The sequence below is a fragment of the Marmota marmota genome, unplaced genomic scaffold, assembly GCF_001458135.2.
Source record: "Marmota marmota marmota unplaced genomic scaffold, marMar, whole genome shotgun sequence".
Classification (NCBI taxonomy): Eukaryota; Metazoa; Chordata; class Mammalia; order Rodentia; family Sciuridae; genus Marmota; species Marmota marmota.
Genome location: NW_026000205.1, coordinates 11,059,007 through 11,074,236, shown reverse-complemented (window position 1 = coordinate 11,074,236; position 15,230 = coordinate 11,059,007). Strand labels below are relative to the sequence as shown.

At 50.5% G+C, this 15,230-nt stretch overlaps 3 protein-coding genes across 12 annotated transcripts in view; 1 reads left to right on the top strand and 2 right to left on the bottom strand.

Moving 5' to 3' along the window:
• Nucleotides 1–4,071: 4,071 nt before the first annotated feature.
• Nfkbid (NFKB inhibitor delta) lies at nt 4,072–12,042 on the bottom strand. 8 transcript variants are annotated; one of them, XM_015497187.2, is made up of 11 exons: nt 10,409–10,944; nt 9,969–10,029; nt 9,374–9,591; nt 8,934–9,121; nt 8,742–8,847; nt 8,431–8,577; nt 8,269–8,320; nt 8,029–8,177; nt 5,618–5,734; nt 5,200–5,364; nt 4,072–4,712 (listed from the first exon to the last, which is right to left on the bottom strand). In XM_015497187.2, exons 1-11 carry the CDS (start codon nt 10,535–10,537, stop codon nt 4,659–4,661), a joined length of 1,386 nt encoding a protein of 461 aa, XP_015352673.1. In that variant the 5' UTR covers nt 10,538–10,944; the 3' UTR covers nt 4,072–4,658. The 8 variants fall into 8 exon arrangements, with proteins under 8 accessions (XP_015352673.1, XP_048647115.1, XP_048647114.1 ...); XM_048791158.1 differs by lacking the exon at nt 4,072–4,712 and adding an exon at nt 11,908–12,022 and having other exon boundaries at nt 4,719–5,364; nt 10,409–10,509; XM_048791157.1 differs by lacking the exon at nt 4,072–4,712 and adding an exon at nt 11,044–11,206 and having other exon boundaries at nt 4,719–5,364; nt 10,409–10,509.
• Nucleotides 12,043–13,260: 1,218 nt separating this feature from the next.
• Nucleotides 13,261–14,777, top strand: Hcst (hematopoietic cell signal transducer). Of its 2 annotated transcripts, none has more exons than XM_015497245.2 (4): nt 13,261–13,431; nt 13,817–13,879; nt 14,266–14,403; nt 14,621–14,777. In XM_015497245.2, the coding sequence occupies exons 1-4, from the start codon at nt 13,389–13,391 to the stop codon at nt 14,659–14,661; spliced, it is 285 nt and encodes a 94-aa protein (XP_015352731.1). In that variant the 5' UTR covers nt 13,261–13,388; the 3' UTR covers nt 14,662–14,777. The 2 variants fall into 2 exon arrangements, with proteins under 2 accessions (XP_015352731.1, XP_015352732.1); XM_015497246.2 differs by having other exon boundaries at nt 13,268–13,431; nt 13,817–13,840.
• A 137-nt stretch (nt 14,778–14,914) lies between these two features.
• LOC107151825 (transmembrane immune signaling adaptor TYROBP) overlaps nt 14,915–15,230 on the bottom strand; it is a 3,910-nt gene continuing 3,594 nt past the window's right edge. For both annotated transcript variants that reach the window (XM_015497237.2, XM_048791201.1), the window contains one exon: nt 14,915–15,139. In XM_015497237.2, the coding sequence (XP_015352723.1) occupies nt 15,074–15,139 (66 nt within the window). In that variant the 3' untranslated portion in view covers nt 14,915–15,073. The remainder of the gene's footprint in view (nt 15,140–15,230) is intronic.

Here is a 15,230-nt window from a genome sequence, read left to right as displayed (position 1 = left end):
AAGTAAGAGAGCTTTAAATCTGGGCGGAGCCGGCGGAAAGGGCGGGCGGGCAGAGGGGGGGCAGGGCCCAGAGACTTCGGTGAGGCTTTCTGCGCCTGCCCAGGAGCTTTCCGTGGTGCTGAACTGGCTGCCACTTCCAGGTGTCTGTTTGCTGGGTTCCCGCAAGTTTCTCCACCCTTCTAGTTACCTGCCCATACAATCATACACAGCATCTGCCCCAACCTGCGAGCACTGGGAATCTGGAATCACTTCCCAATCCCAAGTCTTCATAGCTTCTTAGGGAGTCAAAAGGAGATTCCCTGGAATGTAGAAATTCCAGTTTCGTGTCCCAGTGGGGTGTATGTGATGTCTGCAAACACCTATTGGAATGAATATACTCAAGGGTCCCATCAGATGATGTATTCCCAAGACAGTCATTATGATGATTAAAAGGGTCAATATTTGTGGAGATATTAAAACTGTTCCTGCCACTTAGCAAGTGTTTGTTAAATAAATTTTAAAACAAACCACAATGGAGGGGACCCAGTGGTAGAGCAGTTGCCTAACATGCGTGATGCCCTGGGTTTGATCCTAGTACCAACACACTTTACATGCATGGGCGCGCTTCATCATTATTTTCATTCCATAGAACTGGAACTAATTTATCTCCATCTATAGGTTAGGAAAGGCAGGATGAGAGAAGTGAGATCAAATTTCCTTTTGACTCCATCATCTAGGAAGAATGAGGGCTGGGAATTCAACATAGGCATCCTGTGTCCAGTGCATATACTCTAGAGCACTTTGCTAACATACTATTTAATAATTCAAGACTGTCATATATAATGCTTAAATTGTGCACTGCAAAATTCCAAGTCATGCCTACTATTCCTTCACCCTTAGACATTGCAGATTTGCTCTTTTACCACAATTTACCAGCAGATGGCGGTAATGTGCCATGTTCTAATGTAAGCACAATTTTTTCAGACAGATGGCTTAGGGAGGAAGCACCTATTTCTAACTCTCCCAAAGGGCCTATGAGCTAGCAGAGTTCTTCATAATATATCCCTGTAAATACAGGTCATGTATATTAAATGCACCCCTGGTAGGTGTGAGGAGGAAGGTGCTTTTAAAACGCAAGTTGGATACAACGCCACAGCTTTGTTAGAGAATTCAGGATGCATCATCATTCCAACAGTGGTTATATCTTTAGTTATAGTCAGATGAGCTCAGCAGAAATCTATCACCAACAATACAGGCTTGGGGGAAAGCTGCCTTTGTGTTTTCACAACCATGAGTGAACAACAGGCTAATAATAGGGAAGGAATTTCGAGCAGGTGAGACCAGGATTAAAAGGCCATTCTCTCTCCAATCTGGTCAGTGTCTGATTCCTTAACCAAATTTCTACTTTAGTGGCGATGCTTAGAATAATTCATTTTAAAATGCTATTTTTATGAACATATTGATTTTATAATGCTCATTTGATGCTTTTGTGCCCCTAAGCCACACTGAAGATGATTTTATTAATTTTTCTTTTAATATAAATTAGGTTTTCAGGGACATTCTAACATGTTAGTGGTGTGTGAGTGAGTGTGTGTGTGTGTATGTGTGTGTGTGTGTGTGTGTGTGTGTGTGTGTTGATACATGTCTTATTCTGCTATAACAGAATACTATAGACTGTGTGGCTTAAACAAGAAACATTTCTTTCTCATGGTTCTAGAGGCTGGAAAGTCCAGGCTCAAGGTACCAGCAGATTTTATGTCTGAGGACACGCTTCCCAGTTTGCAGATGGCTCCATCTTCTTGCAATGTCCTCATAGGACAGAGCAGAAAGAGGGCAAGCAAGCTTTCCCCTGTGTCTTGCTATTAATCTCATCATGAGGGTTCCATGCTCATGACCTAATTACCTCTCAATGGCTCCACCCCCATTGGGGCTTGTTATTTCAACATATTGATTTGGGGGAGGGACACACAAACATAATGATATGAATTGGAATAAACATCCATAATAATACAAATTGGAATAAATATATGTCAACAAAATTTCAGATGCTATCAATGATGAGAAATAACATCATTGGGCTGGGAACATAGTTTCATGGTAGAGGGCATGAGGCCCTGGTTCCAATCCCCAGACACACACACACACACACACACACACAAAAAAAAAACCATTGTTTTATGTATCACAAAGGAAAAAGGGTAGAAATTAAACTATGTCACACAATTGGTTGTAAGATGAATTCCAATTAAGTTATTCTTAGAATCAATGAAATAAGAGCATATTCATATGAATTCTTCAGGGGCCAGCTGCCACTGTAATGATACATACAAGAGTGACACAGGTTGGCATATAGAAGCTGTTGGGAGAGTTAAAACCAATGGTCCCTGACAACTCTGTCTCCCAATTTTCCTGCCCCCAACCCCGCATGCTGATTTTGGGCATGGCCACATGACTAACATTGGTCAATGGCATGTAGAAGAGCATGATACAAGAAGGGCATGCTCTTTTGGAATGTTCTTTTTTAAAAAAAATTAGTGGTAGATGGACACAATGCATTCATTTGTTTTTTTATGTGGTGCTGAGGATTGAACCCAGTGCCTTGCTCATGCAAGGCAAGTGATCTACCACTGAGCCACAACCCCAGCCCTTGGCCTGCTCTCTTTTGGAGCCCTTATCTACCATGTAAAGGGATCCACCTACCCTCCTGGACCACGTGGAGATATTCTTGGTCCACTCCCAGCAGTTCCAGCAATCTTAGCCCAGATACCAGACCTACGAGTGAGGTTGTCTCGGATCCAGTCCAGCAGTGTCCAACTAACTGCAGCCACATGAGTGACCAAACCTACAGAACAGAACCACTAGCTAAACCCAGCTCGATTGCAGAATCATAAACAATTTAAGAGGCAAACATTTTAAGCTTTAAATATTGGGATGGAGACTCCTGAGGTATGCAAATATATACTTGGTTTGTTGTTCAAAAGAGACTCCGAGCAAAGGGGTTCAGGTGGGCCAAGGAGCTTTCTGAGATGGGTGCTCTTGGTGTGATTCGTCTACAATACAACCAGAGTTGAAGTTGTGGGGCGAGTATATGAAGCAGGAATGGCAGAGGAACTCAGAGAGTTCCCCCAGAAGCTGACTCAGGCGAGCACTTAAGGTCAAGCTTAGGAGGAAGGGTTGGAGAAACTTGCTAGGGGAGGCAGGAAGAGACACAGAGAAGGGAAATGGAGTTTTTGAGTTCCCCCAAACCACTCTGGGAAACTAGAGCTTCATTTATTCTGTTGGGGGACTCTGGGAACCAGAGTAGAACATAAAAGTTATCCCAAGGGCGTCGAGGGGCCTGGAGCATGTATGTACCATTTCCTAATAGTCACTGGCTGAGGGCTGCCCAAGAGGCAGGCATGAACTCCCTGGCCTTTCTTTTATTCTTTTCTTGTTTATGGTGCTGAGACCAAACCCAGCATCCTGCATATGACAGGCAAGCCTGCTACCACTGAGCCATACCTGAAGCTCGAATAAACTCCTTGGCTTTGCGTGTGCACTCGTGCATGCATGTGCGCACATGTGATAAATTGGGAATTGACCCAAATGCGCCCTACCACTGAGCTACATCCCTAACCACCACCACCCTTTTAAAATTTTGAGATAGGGTTTCACTAACTTGCCCAGGTTGGTCTCAAACTTGTAGTTCTCCTGCCTCAGCCTCCCAAGTAGCTGGGATTACAGATGTGCACCACTATGTGTAGCATAAACTCCATGGATTTTATGATTTGCCAACATCTTACACAGTGGACACACCAGAAGTATGGAAATGCGTGAAGTACGAAGATGGTCGTCTGCAGAACCAGAGAACACCTTCATTAGAAATTGCACCTGTGACATATAGGTCTTGGACTTCCCAGCCTCTACCACCATGAGAAATAATCCACAGGTGCTGGACCCAGCTGTCAGGGCACAATGTTGGGTAGGTCAAGGTTGATGGCACCCACAGTGTCTATTACATGCCCTGCTGAGCACATGCATGCATATGTGACCCCTCAGTGGGGTGATAGCCACCTCCCTGCACCAATGCCCCCAGAAATGAGATGATAACAGTTATGTTCTAAGTAAAGTTTAATAGGGAGCTTAGAGGAGGCTCATATTAGGGGAGAGGGATTCACAGGGATGCTGAGATCTGGGGCAGGGACTCCACTGAATACTGAATCTGAAAGCAACAGACCCCAGGGACACTAGTCCCACAGGGTCCTTCTTATGTCTCAGGGGTTAGGACTGGAGGGATGTGGGTTCTGGGGAAGGTTAGGGAACCCTGCTGAGATGCTCCAAGTCCTATGAAAGGGTTACATCTGGGTTTCTAGACATGCAGGACTGTTAAGGGAGAGGATCCTGAAATACCCTAGTGGGTAGAGGGTCAGAGGGCCCAGCTTGTTTCACAGAAACAATCAAGAAGCCTCGATTTCATGGAAATCATCCAGGTGGCTCCTTGAGGGTAGGGAAGGGGTATCACACCACCCCAAATATTGGGGACTGTTCACCCTCCCGGCAGCCATTTTGGGGTTTTAATGTAAGACCCTAATGGCAGGACATTCCACATACATTATCATGGATTTGCAACATTAGCATACGCTGGCTGTCCCACAGGACGGTGGGGACTGGAAAATCAGTCCAGGTTCTGGGTTTGAGTCCTAAGAGGACAAGCCTGGGGGTGCCACACGGCTCCTCTTCAACAATTGCCGGAGCTGTAGATGAGAAAAGGCAAGGTGAAAAGTGTGGGTGACTGGGAGGAAAGTGGGGAGTCACAGGCACCCACGAGTGAGGGACCAGAGAGCAGAAACCTAGCAGAGCAGAGATGAAGGGAAGGGTGTCCCTGGCTTGGGGTCTCAAGACCTTCGGGTCAGCACTGAATCAGAACCAAAGGGTTAAAGCAAGAGTTGGAAATACATTTGAGGTCAGGACCCAGAGTTAGGGACAGGAGTTCAAAGGATCCACTGAGAGATCAAAGGGCACATTTAGGTCAAGATTTGGGGTTGAGAGGTCAGGGTTGGATAAGAAATCAGAACCAGGTCTCATGTGGACAGAAAGGACCAGGTACTGACATTGAAGATCACATTTTGAAGTCGGGGTTGGATAAGGGTTGAAGGTCATTTTCTGAGATTTGAAGTCACCCTCCAAAGTCAAAACTGGGTCAGTGGAGGGGGTCCCTCTGTGGTCAGGGGCAGTACTCACCCTCTCAGGGCCCGGCCCTGGTCGCAGCAGGTGGACAGGCTGCTCATTCTCCAGGTTCCTCAGCGTTGGGTCTGCACCGGCTGCCAACAGGTGCCGCACAATAGCCTCTTGGGGTGGCCCAGGGGGCAGGGCAGCTGCCATGTGGAGGGCTGTGTTCCCGTGGGCCTGAAGAGCAGGGGTAGGGTTGATAAGGCTGCAGGCTAAGCTGCCTGAGTTCTCCAAACCACACCTGTTATTCTTCTATATCCGCATCTCATGCGTCCCCATTCACAGCCACATGCCACACACCCCTTCTGTCTGTCTTATGCATTCTCCCTCACCTCCCACCCTCTGTCCCCTCCATGCCCACAGCCCACAGGACCCTCTACCCTACTGCCCTTCTCTACCACAACCTGCATATCCCAGCCTAGGTCCCCACCTTCATGTTGACAAAGGCCCGCAGGTCTCCCCGGGGCAGCTCCAGCAGCAACTGAACCAGGGTAGGATTGGCAGCCTGCACGGCCAAGTGCAGAACTGTCTTGTTACTCTTGATCTCCTGTGGGGGGGCAATGGCAGAGGTCAAGGCCAGTCCTCCTCCCATGGAACTCAGGGTTCCTGCAGACCCTACCCAGGGGTGTCCGTGTACAGCTACATGTGTTGTAGCTGTATAAGAGCACCACCTCCAAGGGAGACAGGTAGCAATTCATACCATGTGCAGCACAGAACTGTACCTTTTTTATATATATATTTTTTAGTTGTAGTTGGACACAATACCTTTTTTTTAAATTTATTTTTATGCGGTGCTGAGGATTGAACCCAGTGCCTTGTGTGCTAGGCTAGCGCTCTACCACTGAGCCACAACTTCAGCCCCCAGAACTGTACCTTTTTTATGACTGTTTTCCTGTTTAAGTGTTGTTGATAAACAGGCTCCTTTTCCAATCTCTCAAAGGAACTCTGGCCTGCAGCTACCTGGCTGTCCTGCATTCTGCCTAACACATTAAAGTGCACCCTGTCCCACATGACTGTATTCTATCTACAAGGATAAGAGTCGGTGGCATTAATCAGTGGACTAAGCCTATATCTACTGCGATGTTAAGTTGCTCTCTCCATATTTTTTTAATATTTATTTTTTAGTTGTAGTTGGACACAATACCTTTACTTTTAAAATTTATTTTTATGTGGTGCTGAGGATGGAACCCAGGGCCTTGCACGTGCTAGGCGAGTGCTCTACTGCTGAGCCACAACCCCAGCCCATGCCCTCCGTATTTTGGGGGAAAATAGACATTTTCTAAAAAGAAACTTCATTACCTGCCTTTATGGAATTACTGTACATTTTTAACAAACATCAAAAATTTTAAGTGCTTGTATAGGGAAAACAACCTAGTTTGCTCACCAAATTATGATGAGAACACAAAGAGACGGAAGGAGGAGCTCTAAAATAAAAGTAACTTTAAAAAGACATCATTGTAATATGTGGTTACTAATTACTTTCTTGTGTGTGTGTGTGTGGTGCTGGGGATTGAACCCAGGGCCTTGTGCATGTGAGGCAAGTACTCTACCAACTGAGCTATATCCCCAGTCCCCTAATTACTTTTAATGAACAAAAAAAGTCACTTTAGAGCCAAAAGGAAATTTGAACACAGCCAGGATTTTTGAGATTATGAGATCACTAATCTTTTAAGGTGTAATAGTGGTACCGGGAAGGGGGAGGCAACTTTTAAAGACACAAAGACTGGGGGTGTAGCTCAATGGTATGTTAGGGAAGGAGCAAGGCCCTGAGCTTTATCCCCAGCACCACACACACACACACAAGAAAGTAATTAGTAACCACATATTACAATGATGTCTTTTTAAAGTTACTTTTATTTTAGAGCTCCTCCTTCCGTCTCTTTGTGTTCTCATCATAATTTGGTGAGCAAACTAGGTTGTTTTCCCTATACAAGCACTTAAAATTTTTGATGTTTGTTAAAAATGTACAGTAATTCCATAAAGGCAGGTAATGAAGTTTCTTTTTAGAAAATGTCTATTTTCCCCCAAAATACGGAGGGCATGGGCTGGGGTTGTGGCTCAGCAGTAGAGCACTCGCCTAGCACGTGCAAGGCCNAAAAAAAAAAAAAAAAAAAAAAAAAAAACAGGAAAGTGGGAGAGTGGATGGGGGTGCACTGGCCATGAGTTGCTGATTACTGATATTGGGTATGTGGAATTCATTCTAGTATTCCTACACTTTATCTGTGTTTAAAATTCTTGATTAAAAAAATTTTTTAAAAATATCTGTTTAGTTGTCAATGGACTTTATTTTGTTTATTTATATGTGGTGCTGAGAATCGAACCCAGTGCCTCACACATGCTAGGTAAGTGCTATACCACTGAGTCACAATTCCAGCCAAAAATTGTTTTTAATTAAGTGATATTTCATTCTCTCATCGAGCCTGCAAAGAAGCTTCATGGCAAAGGTGATTATGATTTAGAGCTGGGTTTTAGGGTCAGACTCCCTGGGTTCTAATTCTCTCTCTGACACACAAGTTTTAAGACTTCTGACTCCCTGTGCTTCAGTTTCCTTGTCAGTAAAACGGAGAAAGAAATAATAGCATGTGCCTTACAAGGTTCTTGTGAGGATCCAATAAGTTAATATATAAAATTTGGTGTTTGATCACTATTAAGTGCTGGATAAATCTAAGCTAAGATCCGTGACAGTACCCCAAGTTGACAACTAGAGCACAGAGAAGTAACATGTTCAAGGTCACACAGCTAGGGAGTAGCAAACTCAGGCTTTGTTTAATGTCCCTGGACATCCAGGTGACCCTGTCCCACACACCCTCCTATGGGCCAGCCATCCACAGCCTAGCTCACCTGGCTGGTATGATCTGCACCCATGTGCAGCAACATCTGGACACAATTCAGCCTGTCTCTGGCTTGGGTACTCAGTGTCCGAGGACAGAGGCTGGGTGGGCGCATAGCAACATTGAGGGCCAGGATGGCTGTGTGGAGGGGTGTGAGTCCTGTAGAATGGAGAGAGTAAGGGACCTACAGCTGGGGCACCCACCTTGCCCAGCCTCGCCGCCATGCCAGCCCTGCCCACACACAGCTTACCTTCGAAGTCTCTGGCTTCCAGGTCCACCTGAACACCAGATTTAAACACAGCCTAGGAGGAGGAAAAAGATGTTGTCAAAGGGTCTCCCCAGGCCTCTTAGCCCTGGATCAGGATCTGGGCAACCAATCCACCCCAGACCCCTGCCTGCCAGCTAACCATACCGAAAGGACTCCTGGGAGCCCGTAGGTAGCAGCCACGTGCAAGACAGAACGTCCCTGATGATCCGTGGCGTTAGGCTCTGCTCCCAAGTTCAACAGATCCTCCACAATCAGCGGCTGGTTGGCGGCAGCAGCCACCAAAAGAGGGGTCTGCAGGTCATGGGAAAAATCAGTCTGGGCCCCGAGCAATCTCCCCTCTGAGAACCAGGAATCCAGGTTCCCAGCCCTCTCCACCCTCAGACCCAGGATCCGGGAATTCCAACCCCCAGCTCTTTCCTCCCCTGTACCCAGAAATCCAGGCCTCTAGCCCTCACCTTGCCCTTATGTTCACGGATGTCCAGATGTCCGTACATCTGGAGCACCTCTGCTGCAGCATACGCTGCCCAGCGTAGTCCCCATGCCGCAAACAGGTGCAGGAGCCTGCGGACAGGTAGGGGGAAGCAGTGAGAACAGTCCCCCTGCTGACTCAGGAGTGTGCAGATGACCCCCATTTCCCTTATACTCACGTGTCTCCCTCCTCATCCTGGGCCAGCAGCTGTTGTGGCCCCAAAGCCAGCATATGAGCTCGGGCTGTCTCCAAGGATGGTCCAGTGGATGGGAGCAATGGTGGGGGTACTGAGGGGGGCCCAGAAACTCTCCAGGATTCTGCCTGTGACAGGGAAGGTTCTGCATAGAGCCGAGTGTCCAGGGGGTCCTGAAGGGGTAGGGACAGTCAGTCAGTTGAGAATTCCCCCTTCCCAGCCCACCACACATACATATACACAGCCTCTGGTCAAGTGGCTAGGGCTGGGAACCCCGTCTATGCCAAGTGACCTTGAACCTTTGGGCCTGTTTTGCCTGTCTGGGGAATGGGATTTTAATCCCATTCCATAGTTCAGAATACTGCACAAGGGCAACTGGGAAGTTTTAGAAGCCCTTCAGCATCCTTCCTCATTCTGTATCTCACCTCCATCCCTAGGGAAAATGCACACGATCGCCCTGAGTCCGAGGGCTGGTAGAACTCAGGATTCAGGAACCCTTCAGCAGCAGAAGCAGGGTAAGAGCAGGGGCTGTCTGTATAGGCAGCATGTGTGTTGGGGTCCCAGTCTGGAAAGCTTGTCGGGGGTGCCAGGGTGCCAATTCCAGAACCCACAGTCTCCTGGATTGTTGGGAAGTGAGTATGGCCTGTATGTGAGAGGAGGGCAGGTGGGGGCCTGGTTACCAGAGCTTGGGGGAGTCACAGTCAGGGAAGGAGGAGCCTGAGTCACAAGGTGCCCAGACAAAGGATTTCTGGGACATTAAGGGGCTGGGGCCTAGGATCCTGGAACACCCAGGGGCAAACTGGAACCTGGACTTGTGGGGTCCTCACAAGGTGGAAGCCTGGGGCCCAAGTGCATAGATAATTGGGATCCAATGAAACTAGATCAAATTTCTAGTAAGTCCCAGAAAAAAATGTGAACCTGAACCCTCTGTTCCCTAAAATTCTAAGAGCTGGGGTGTCTGAGGGCCTGAGGGAGGCTAGGGCTGGGAGCTCAGGGAACCTGATGAGTTTCCAGACTTACCAGCTTCGGCCTCATTCACAGATGGGGTCAGGGGCTGGGTCAGAGGAGGGGAGAACTGAATCTGTAGAGACATAAGCAAAAAGGATCAAGGGAGAATTAATTTGCTAGATTTCTCGGCATTTGTTTCCAACCTCTAGGGCATCGGAGTCAGAACTATAACTCTTATCAGTTCTGAGGGCCCAACAAGCACATGGCCTCTTGAGATTTGCCCCCCCCCCCCTTGTTTCTTTCATTGTACTAGGAATTTAACCCAGGGCGCTTTACCTCTGAGCTACATTCCCAACCCTTTTTTATTTATTTATTTATTTTAATTTTTGAGACAGGGTCGCGCTAATTTGCTGAGGCTAGTCCTCCTGCCTCAGCCTCCGGAGTGGCTGATAACAGGCGAGCGGCACCACGCCCAGCGAGAGCTGTCTTTTAAAGTGCTTCTCAGGCCTCACCGGTACTGCACCAGCGTCAGGCTGCTGCTGGCGACGCCTCTGTTCTTCCAGGAGTTTCTTCACCGTCTGTGTTGGGCAGTGGCTGCGCTCATTTCGGCTCACTGGTTGGGGAGGAGAGAAGGAAGTCATCAGGGGTCCTTAAGTCATCTAAATGCACTCAGAGCGGGGGAGGAGTGGATGTGGGCGCCCATCTCGCCCTCCCGCGCGCGGAAAAACTGGCACACAGATGCCGCCTGAGAACTCCAAAGCCAATAGAAGATTTTAAGTGCGGTGCCCGCCTCCGCCGTTTCCTTCTCTTTGCTCCGCACTTTCCCGCCGACCCAACTTTCCACCAGCGTCGTGGAAACTGAGGAAGGGGAGGGGGGAAAGCACCCCTCTACTTCTGTGAAAAATCCCACCCCCAGATCTCCAGTTCTGAGGCCTGGGGTAGGGGAAACGTCGCCAGCCACCATTCCCCAGAGACGCACAACCGGGTTCCCAATGAAGCTGACGTTCTTTTACAGTTCCCCGGGAAATCAAGCGTCCGAGTCCCCAAGTCCCCTCCCCCAAGGAATCACGAGCCAGTAGACGCCCCCCCCCCGCCCAGCTCCTCAGAATCCAGGGGTTCAGAGCCGCCAGCTCCACCTCTTCAGAACCTGGAGTCCAGGGTCCACCCCGCAAACGCAGGAGTCCGGGAGTCCCGCGTCCTACTCTCCAGGACGCGGGGGTCCAAGCCCTCAGCCCCCTCCTCTCCAGGACCGGGGAGTCCAGGTTTTCAGACTCCTCCTTTCTGTCACCCGGGAAGACCAGCCCTTTCACCACAACCTGCCGAGCTTGGGTTCCGGCGACAGAAGGGTTAAGCCGGCGTGGAGCAGATTCGGAAACCGCCCAGACACTGCGCGCTAACGTCACGGCGCTCGCGCAAGGGAATCTTCCATCTCCGCCTTCCGCTCCAGCCCCGCGCCGCAGGTGTCCCGCTCGCAGGCGGGGCGCGCAGCCAAGCGTGGCACTCCTGGAATCCCCGCACGCGGGGAATTCCTGCCCAGCTGGGGGACCGGGGCCGGTGGCGCTCTGGGAAACCCCAAGGAGGGGCAGGGTCGCTGCCAGCGTGGACCCTGCGCCAGGCGCCGGACCTTGGCCACTAAGATCAGCGGCAGATTTTAAACAACCACGCCCCCAAGAGCTCCCTGCAGCCGGTCCTTCTGGGGAAAGGAGTCCGGGCCACCATCCCTCTCCTTCCACAGGACATAGTAGTCTGGCCTCCCAGCTCTCGTACCGCCGAGAACCAGGATTCTGGATCTCCAGTCCCCAACGCCCCCAAAACCCAGGAGTGCAGAATCCTGGCACTCCTCCATCCCGAGCGGGGGGTCGGACCCCCTGCTACCCTCAAACACTGGGTACTCGATCTCAGAGCCCAGATCTTGGTGCTTCAGCTCTGTCCCTCAAGGACCCCAAAGTCCAGACCTCAGGCTGTCACTCTCTTAAGAGCCGAGGTGCCTCACCATCCCCCCATCTAGTACCTCGGGGATTCCGTGGCGCGGATTGTGGGCCCCCAGGGCCGCGGCCTCGGCGCTGCGCCAGCCTCGCTGTTTCCCTCGGAGCCGCCGTCGGGTCCCCGATCTTGAATAGGGTCCCCGCGAGTTTTTAAATTAGGGTTCTGGCACCGCCCAGTGCAGGGCAGGGCCCCGCCCTCAGCCCTGGGAGTCCCCACGTCACACCCCAGCAAACTTAGTTTCTAAATGGGCGGGGCTGAGTCCCAAGTCTCCCCAGAAAAAGGGAGTTGGGGGTCAGGTCTTTGGCCTGAAGGAGCCTGATACCGAACTCAAGGAGAAGGGTGACACTGGGGACCTAGACTCCTCTCCTGAGCCTGTCCAAAGGGAATCAGGAATCTAGAGAGGTCCAGAGCCTCCAGCTAGAGACCTTGACTAGAGACCTTGCTAGAGACCTTGACTTTGGGGCTCTGGGCTCGGGGTGGACAGAGTAGTATTACTGGGTCCTGCGGGGAGAGGGGCCGGGGGATTGGACTTCCTGGTCTGTAGGGAGGAAAGATAAGGCTCAAATCTCTCGCTCTTTCCCACATGGCCTCCGAAGTCTAGTTTCATTTATTCTTTCATTATTTTAATAATTTGTTGTCCCGGGGAGGCGCCTTGCTGGGTGCTGTGGTACAAGTGAGAAGTAAACAGGCAGGAATTCCCAGCCCTCAAGTCATTCCAGAGGGAGGAGATTCTCACTTCCCATTTGGTGGCCATTCTCAACACTGACAACAGTGACCAAATTTCTCCTCTGCTTTCAAGACTCTGCTCTCGTGGGTCTCCCCCGTCTCTTGCTCCTCCTCCTCCCATTTCCCTGGCTGGTTTGTCCCCTTCTCCCATTCTCTGTGTGTGTGTGGAAGGGGCCCCTGTGTGGGGTTATCATCTGTCTGTACTCACTTCTTTGGTGATGTCATCCAGCCTCGTGGCTTTAAATACCAACTTTAGGCCATCAACCCCTGAACTGACATCCCCAGACCAGACTTGTCCCCTGAATTCATAAATGCAGCTTTGAGCATTCTACATTTCCACAGGGAGCTGTGTCAGACATTTTCCAACTCCGTATGCCTGAAACTCAGCACTTGCCTCCCAAACCAGCTTCTGCCACTTCCCTCTCCATCCACACTCCATCTTTTCAATGGCCAGAAACTTTGGTCATCCTGGATCCCTCTTGCCTACACACTTACATCCACTCCTCCAGCAAATGTTGGCTGTACCTCTAAAATATTTCCAGAATCTCCCTAGATGATCATAGCAGCTTTCCTGGACTCTCTGACCCTCCCCCAATTTGTTCCCCAAAGAGTCATAGAGACACCCACGCATACACACATACACACACATACACAGGAAGTAAGTGGCCTTGCCACCATCAGGGTGACATCCGCTATAGCTACCTCTCTACTCCCCCACTGTTCCTCAGGACTTCTCTGGACCACAGTCCTTGGCCAGATCCCTTCAGCCCCCAGTCCACCATGACCCCTCCAGGCCACATACTGCTCCTACTTTTGCTCCCAGGTGAAGCCAGGGGCTATGGGGGGTGGTGGCAGGCAAAGGACTTGTGGGAAGGGTGACATCTGAAGTCAGGGTGGTGAGGGCAGGCCCTTCTGCCTGCGCCCTTTCTCTTCTTGGAGATCATTCTGCATCAGGGCTGGGCCTTGGCAGGGAGGGAGGGAGGAGGGGAGCTCCAGAGTGGCCGGTGGCCTGTTAACCTCCCCTTGTCATCGGTAGTCACTGCTTCTACTTCCCCTTTTCTGTCTCTCTGTGTCCCTGGGAGCTTCCCTCTCCACTTGGCCCTCTTTCCCATTCTGTCCCTCCAGAGTGGAGGTTCCTTCTCAGGACATCATCTTCCCTTCAACCCTGCTCTGGGGCCACCTCACCCACCTCCCCTGTCCTTCCACAGCTGCTGCTGCCCAGATGTCCACAGGTGAGCCATCGCGCCCTACCTTTGACCCTGGAACTTCAGGTACTGCTTCCATCTCTAAAGCCTGGCCTGAGGGTCCTAGAATGCCCCACCTCCATGGCTCTGCCGTCACCAGCTCACATCCTCTGGAGAGGGATCTGCAACCCTCTCCAGGTCCCATCCTGCCCCCTTCACCACCACTCCCTGAGCCCCAGGGAAAAAGAGGACCCCAGCCTCCCTTTGTCTGTGGCCTATGTGCCCACTGCACAGTCCCCCTGGAATCCTGGGACACTGCTGCTGCTAGGGATCTCCATCTTTCCTTCTCCATGCACCACCTGGGATCCACGCCCCTCACAGGGGACTTCCTCTTCTCCTCTTGTGGCCAAAGCACAGCCCCAGGGAACCAGGACCCCCCTGAGCCACTTTCTTGTCTGGGCTCCACCTTCCAGGTTCCTGTTCCGGATGTGGGCCCCTCTCCCCGCATCTCCTGGCCAGCCTAGTGGCTGCAGATGCTGTCATGTCACTGATAATTGTGGGGGTGGTGTTGGTGTGTGCCCGCCCACGCCCAGGTCGCAGGCTCAATCATGGTAAGGGCGGGGCTTGGAGGGGCGGTGGCCTCCCTAGAGAGGGGTCCCAAGGAGGGGGGCCCCGGGGAAGCCCTGGAGGAGGTGCTGGGGAAACCCTGGGGGAGGGGTCTGGGGGAATCCCTGAGGAAACCCCTAAGGCAGGGGGTCCCCAGGAAGGTGGAGATGTGGGGTGGGTGGTGGGTGGTCAGGCTTCATGCTTTCTCTCCCCCACCCCCAGAAAATGACAAAATCTACATCAACATGCCTGGTAGAGGCTGACCTCCTGTAACTTCAACCTTTGACTTCTGACCCTCTCATCCTGAATCGTGTGTGATGGCACAGGAACATGTACAACACCCCCACCCTTTTGGATTGAATAAAGCGGTTCAAATATCTCTGGTTTGATTCTTCTCCAAAGAACCTTAGGATTCCCCAAAACTCCCCTCACTTAGCTGTTTCTGTGTTCAAGACCCTTCTCAGGACCCCGCAAATCCCCAATCCTTTAACCCAAGAGTCTGGCATAACTCAACAATATTTTTGCACTCTATTGTTTATTTGGGAACGTTAGTGGGGAGAGGTCTAAAATCCCCGGGAAGACTCTCCGTGGAATTGTTTTCTAGTAGGAGTAGGAATGATGAGCTGGGTGGGCAACAGAGGTGACTGGATCCAAATATGGGGCTGTTGACTAGGCTCATTTGTAATACTGCCTCTGTGTGTTGAGGTCACTGTAGACATCTGACCTCTGACCCTGGAGCTCCTAAAAGGAATGAAGGACATTAGTGGAAGGGGTTCACCAAATAAATTTCAAACAAAATCCAGACTTCTCCTAATGGTCTTCAAGTCCCCCG

Coding starts and splice junctions, on each gene's coding strand:
- Nfkbid (XM_048791152.1), bottom strand. CDS start 10,537: ATGACTTCCTTCTCTCCTCCCCAACCAGTGAGCCGAAATGAGCGCAGC. Junction 9,122..9,373: donor CATTTTCCCTAGGGATGGAG/GTGAGATACAGA, acceptor CTACCCCTTCAG/GACCCCCTGGACACTCGGCT. Junction 8,848..8,933: donor CAGGATGAGGAGGGAGACAC/GTGAGTATAAGG, acceptor ACCTGTCCGCAG/GCTCCTGCACCTGTTTGCGG.
- Hcst (XM_015497245.2), top strand. CDS start 13,389: ATGACCCCTCCAGGCCACATACTGCTCCTACTTTTGCTCCCAG. Junction 13,880..14,265: donor CTTTGACCCTGGAACTTCAG/GTACTGCTTCCA, acceptor TCCACCTTCCAG/GTTCCTGTTCCGGATGTGGG. Junction 14,404..14,620: donor AGGTCGCAGGCTCAATCATG/GTAAGGGCGGGG, acceptor CCCCACCCCCAG/AAAATGACAAAATCTACATC.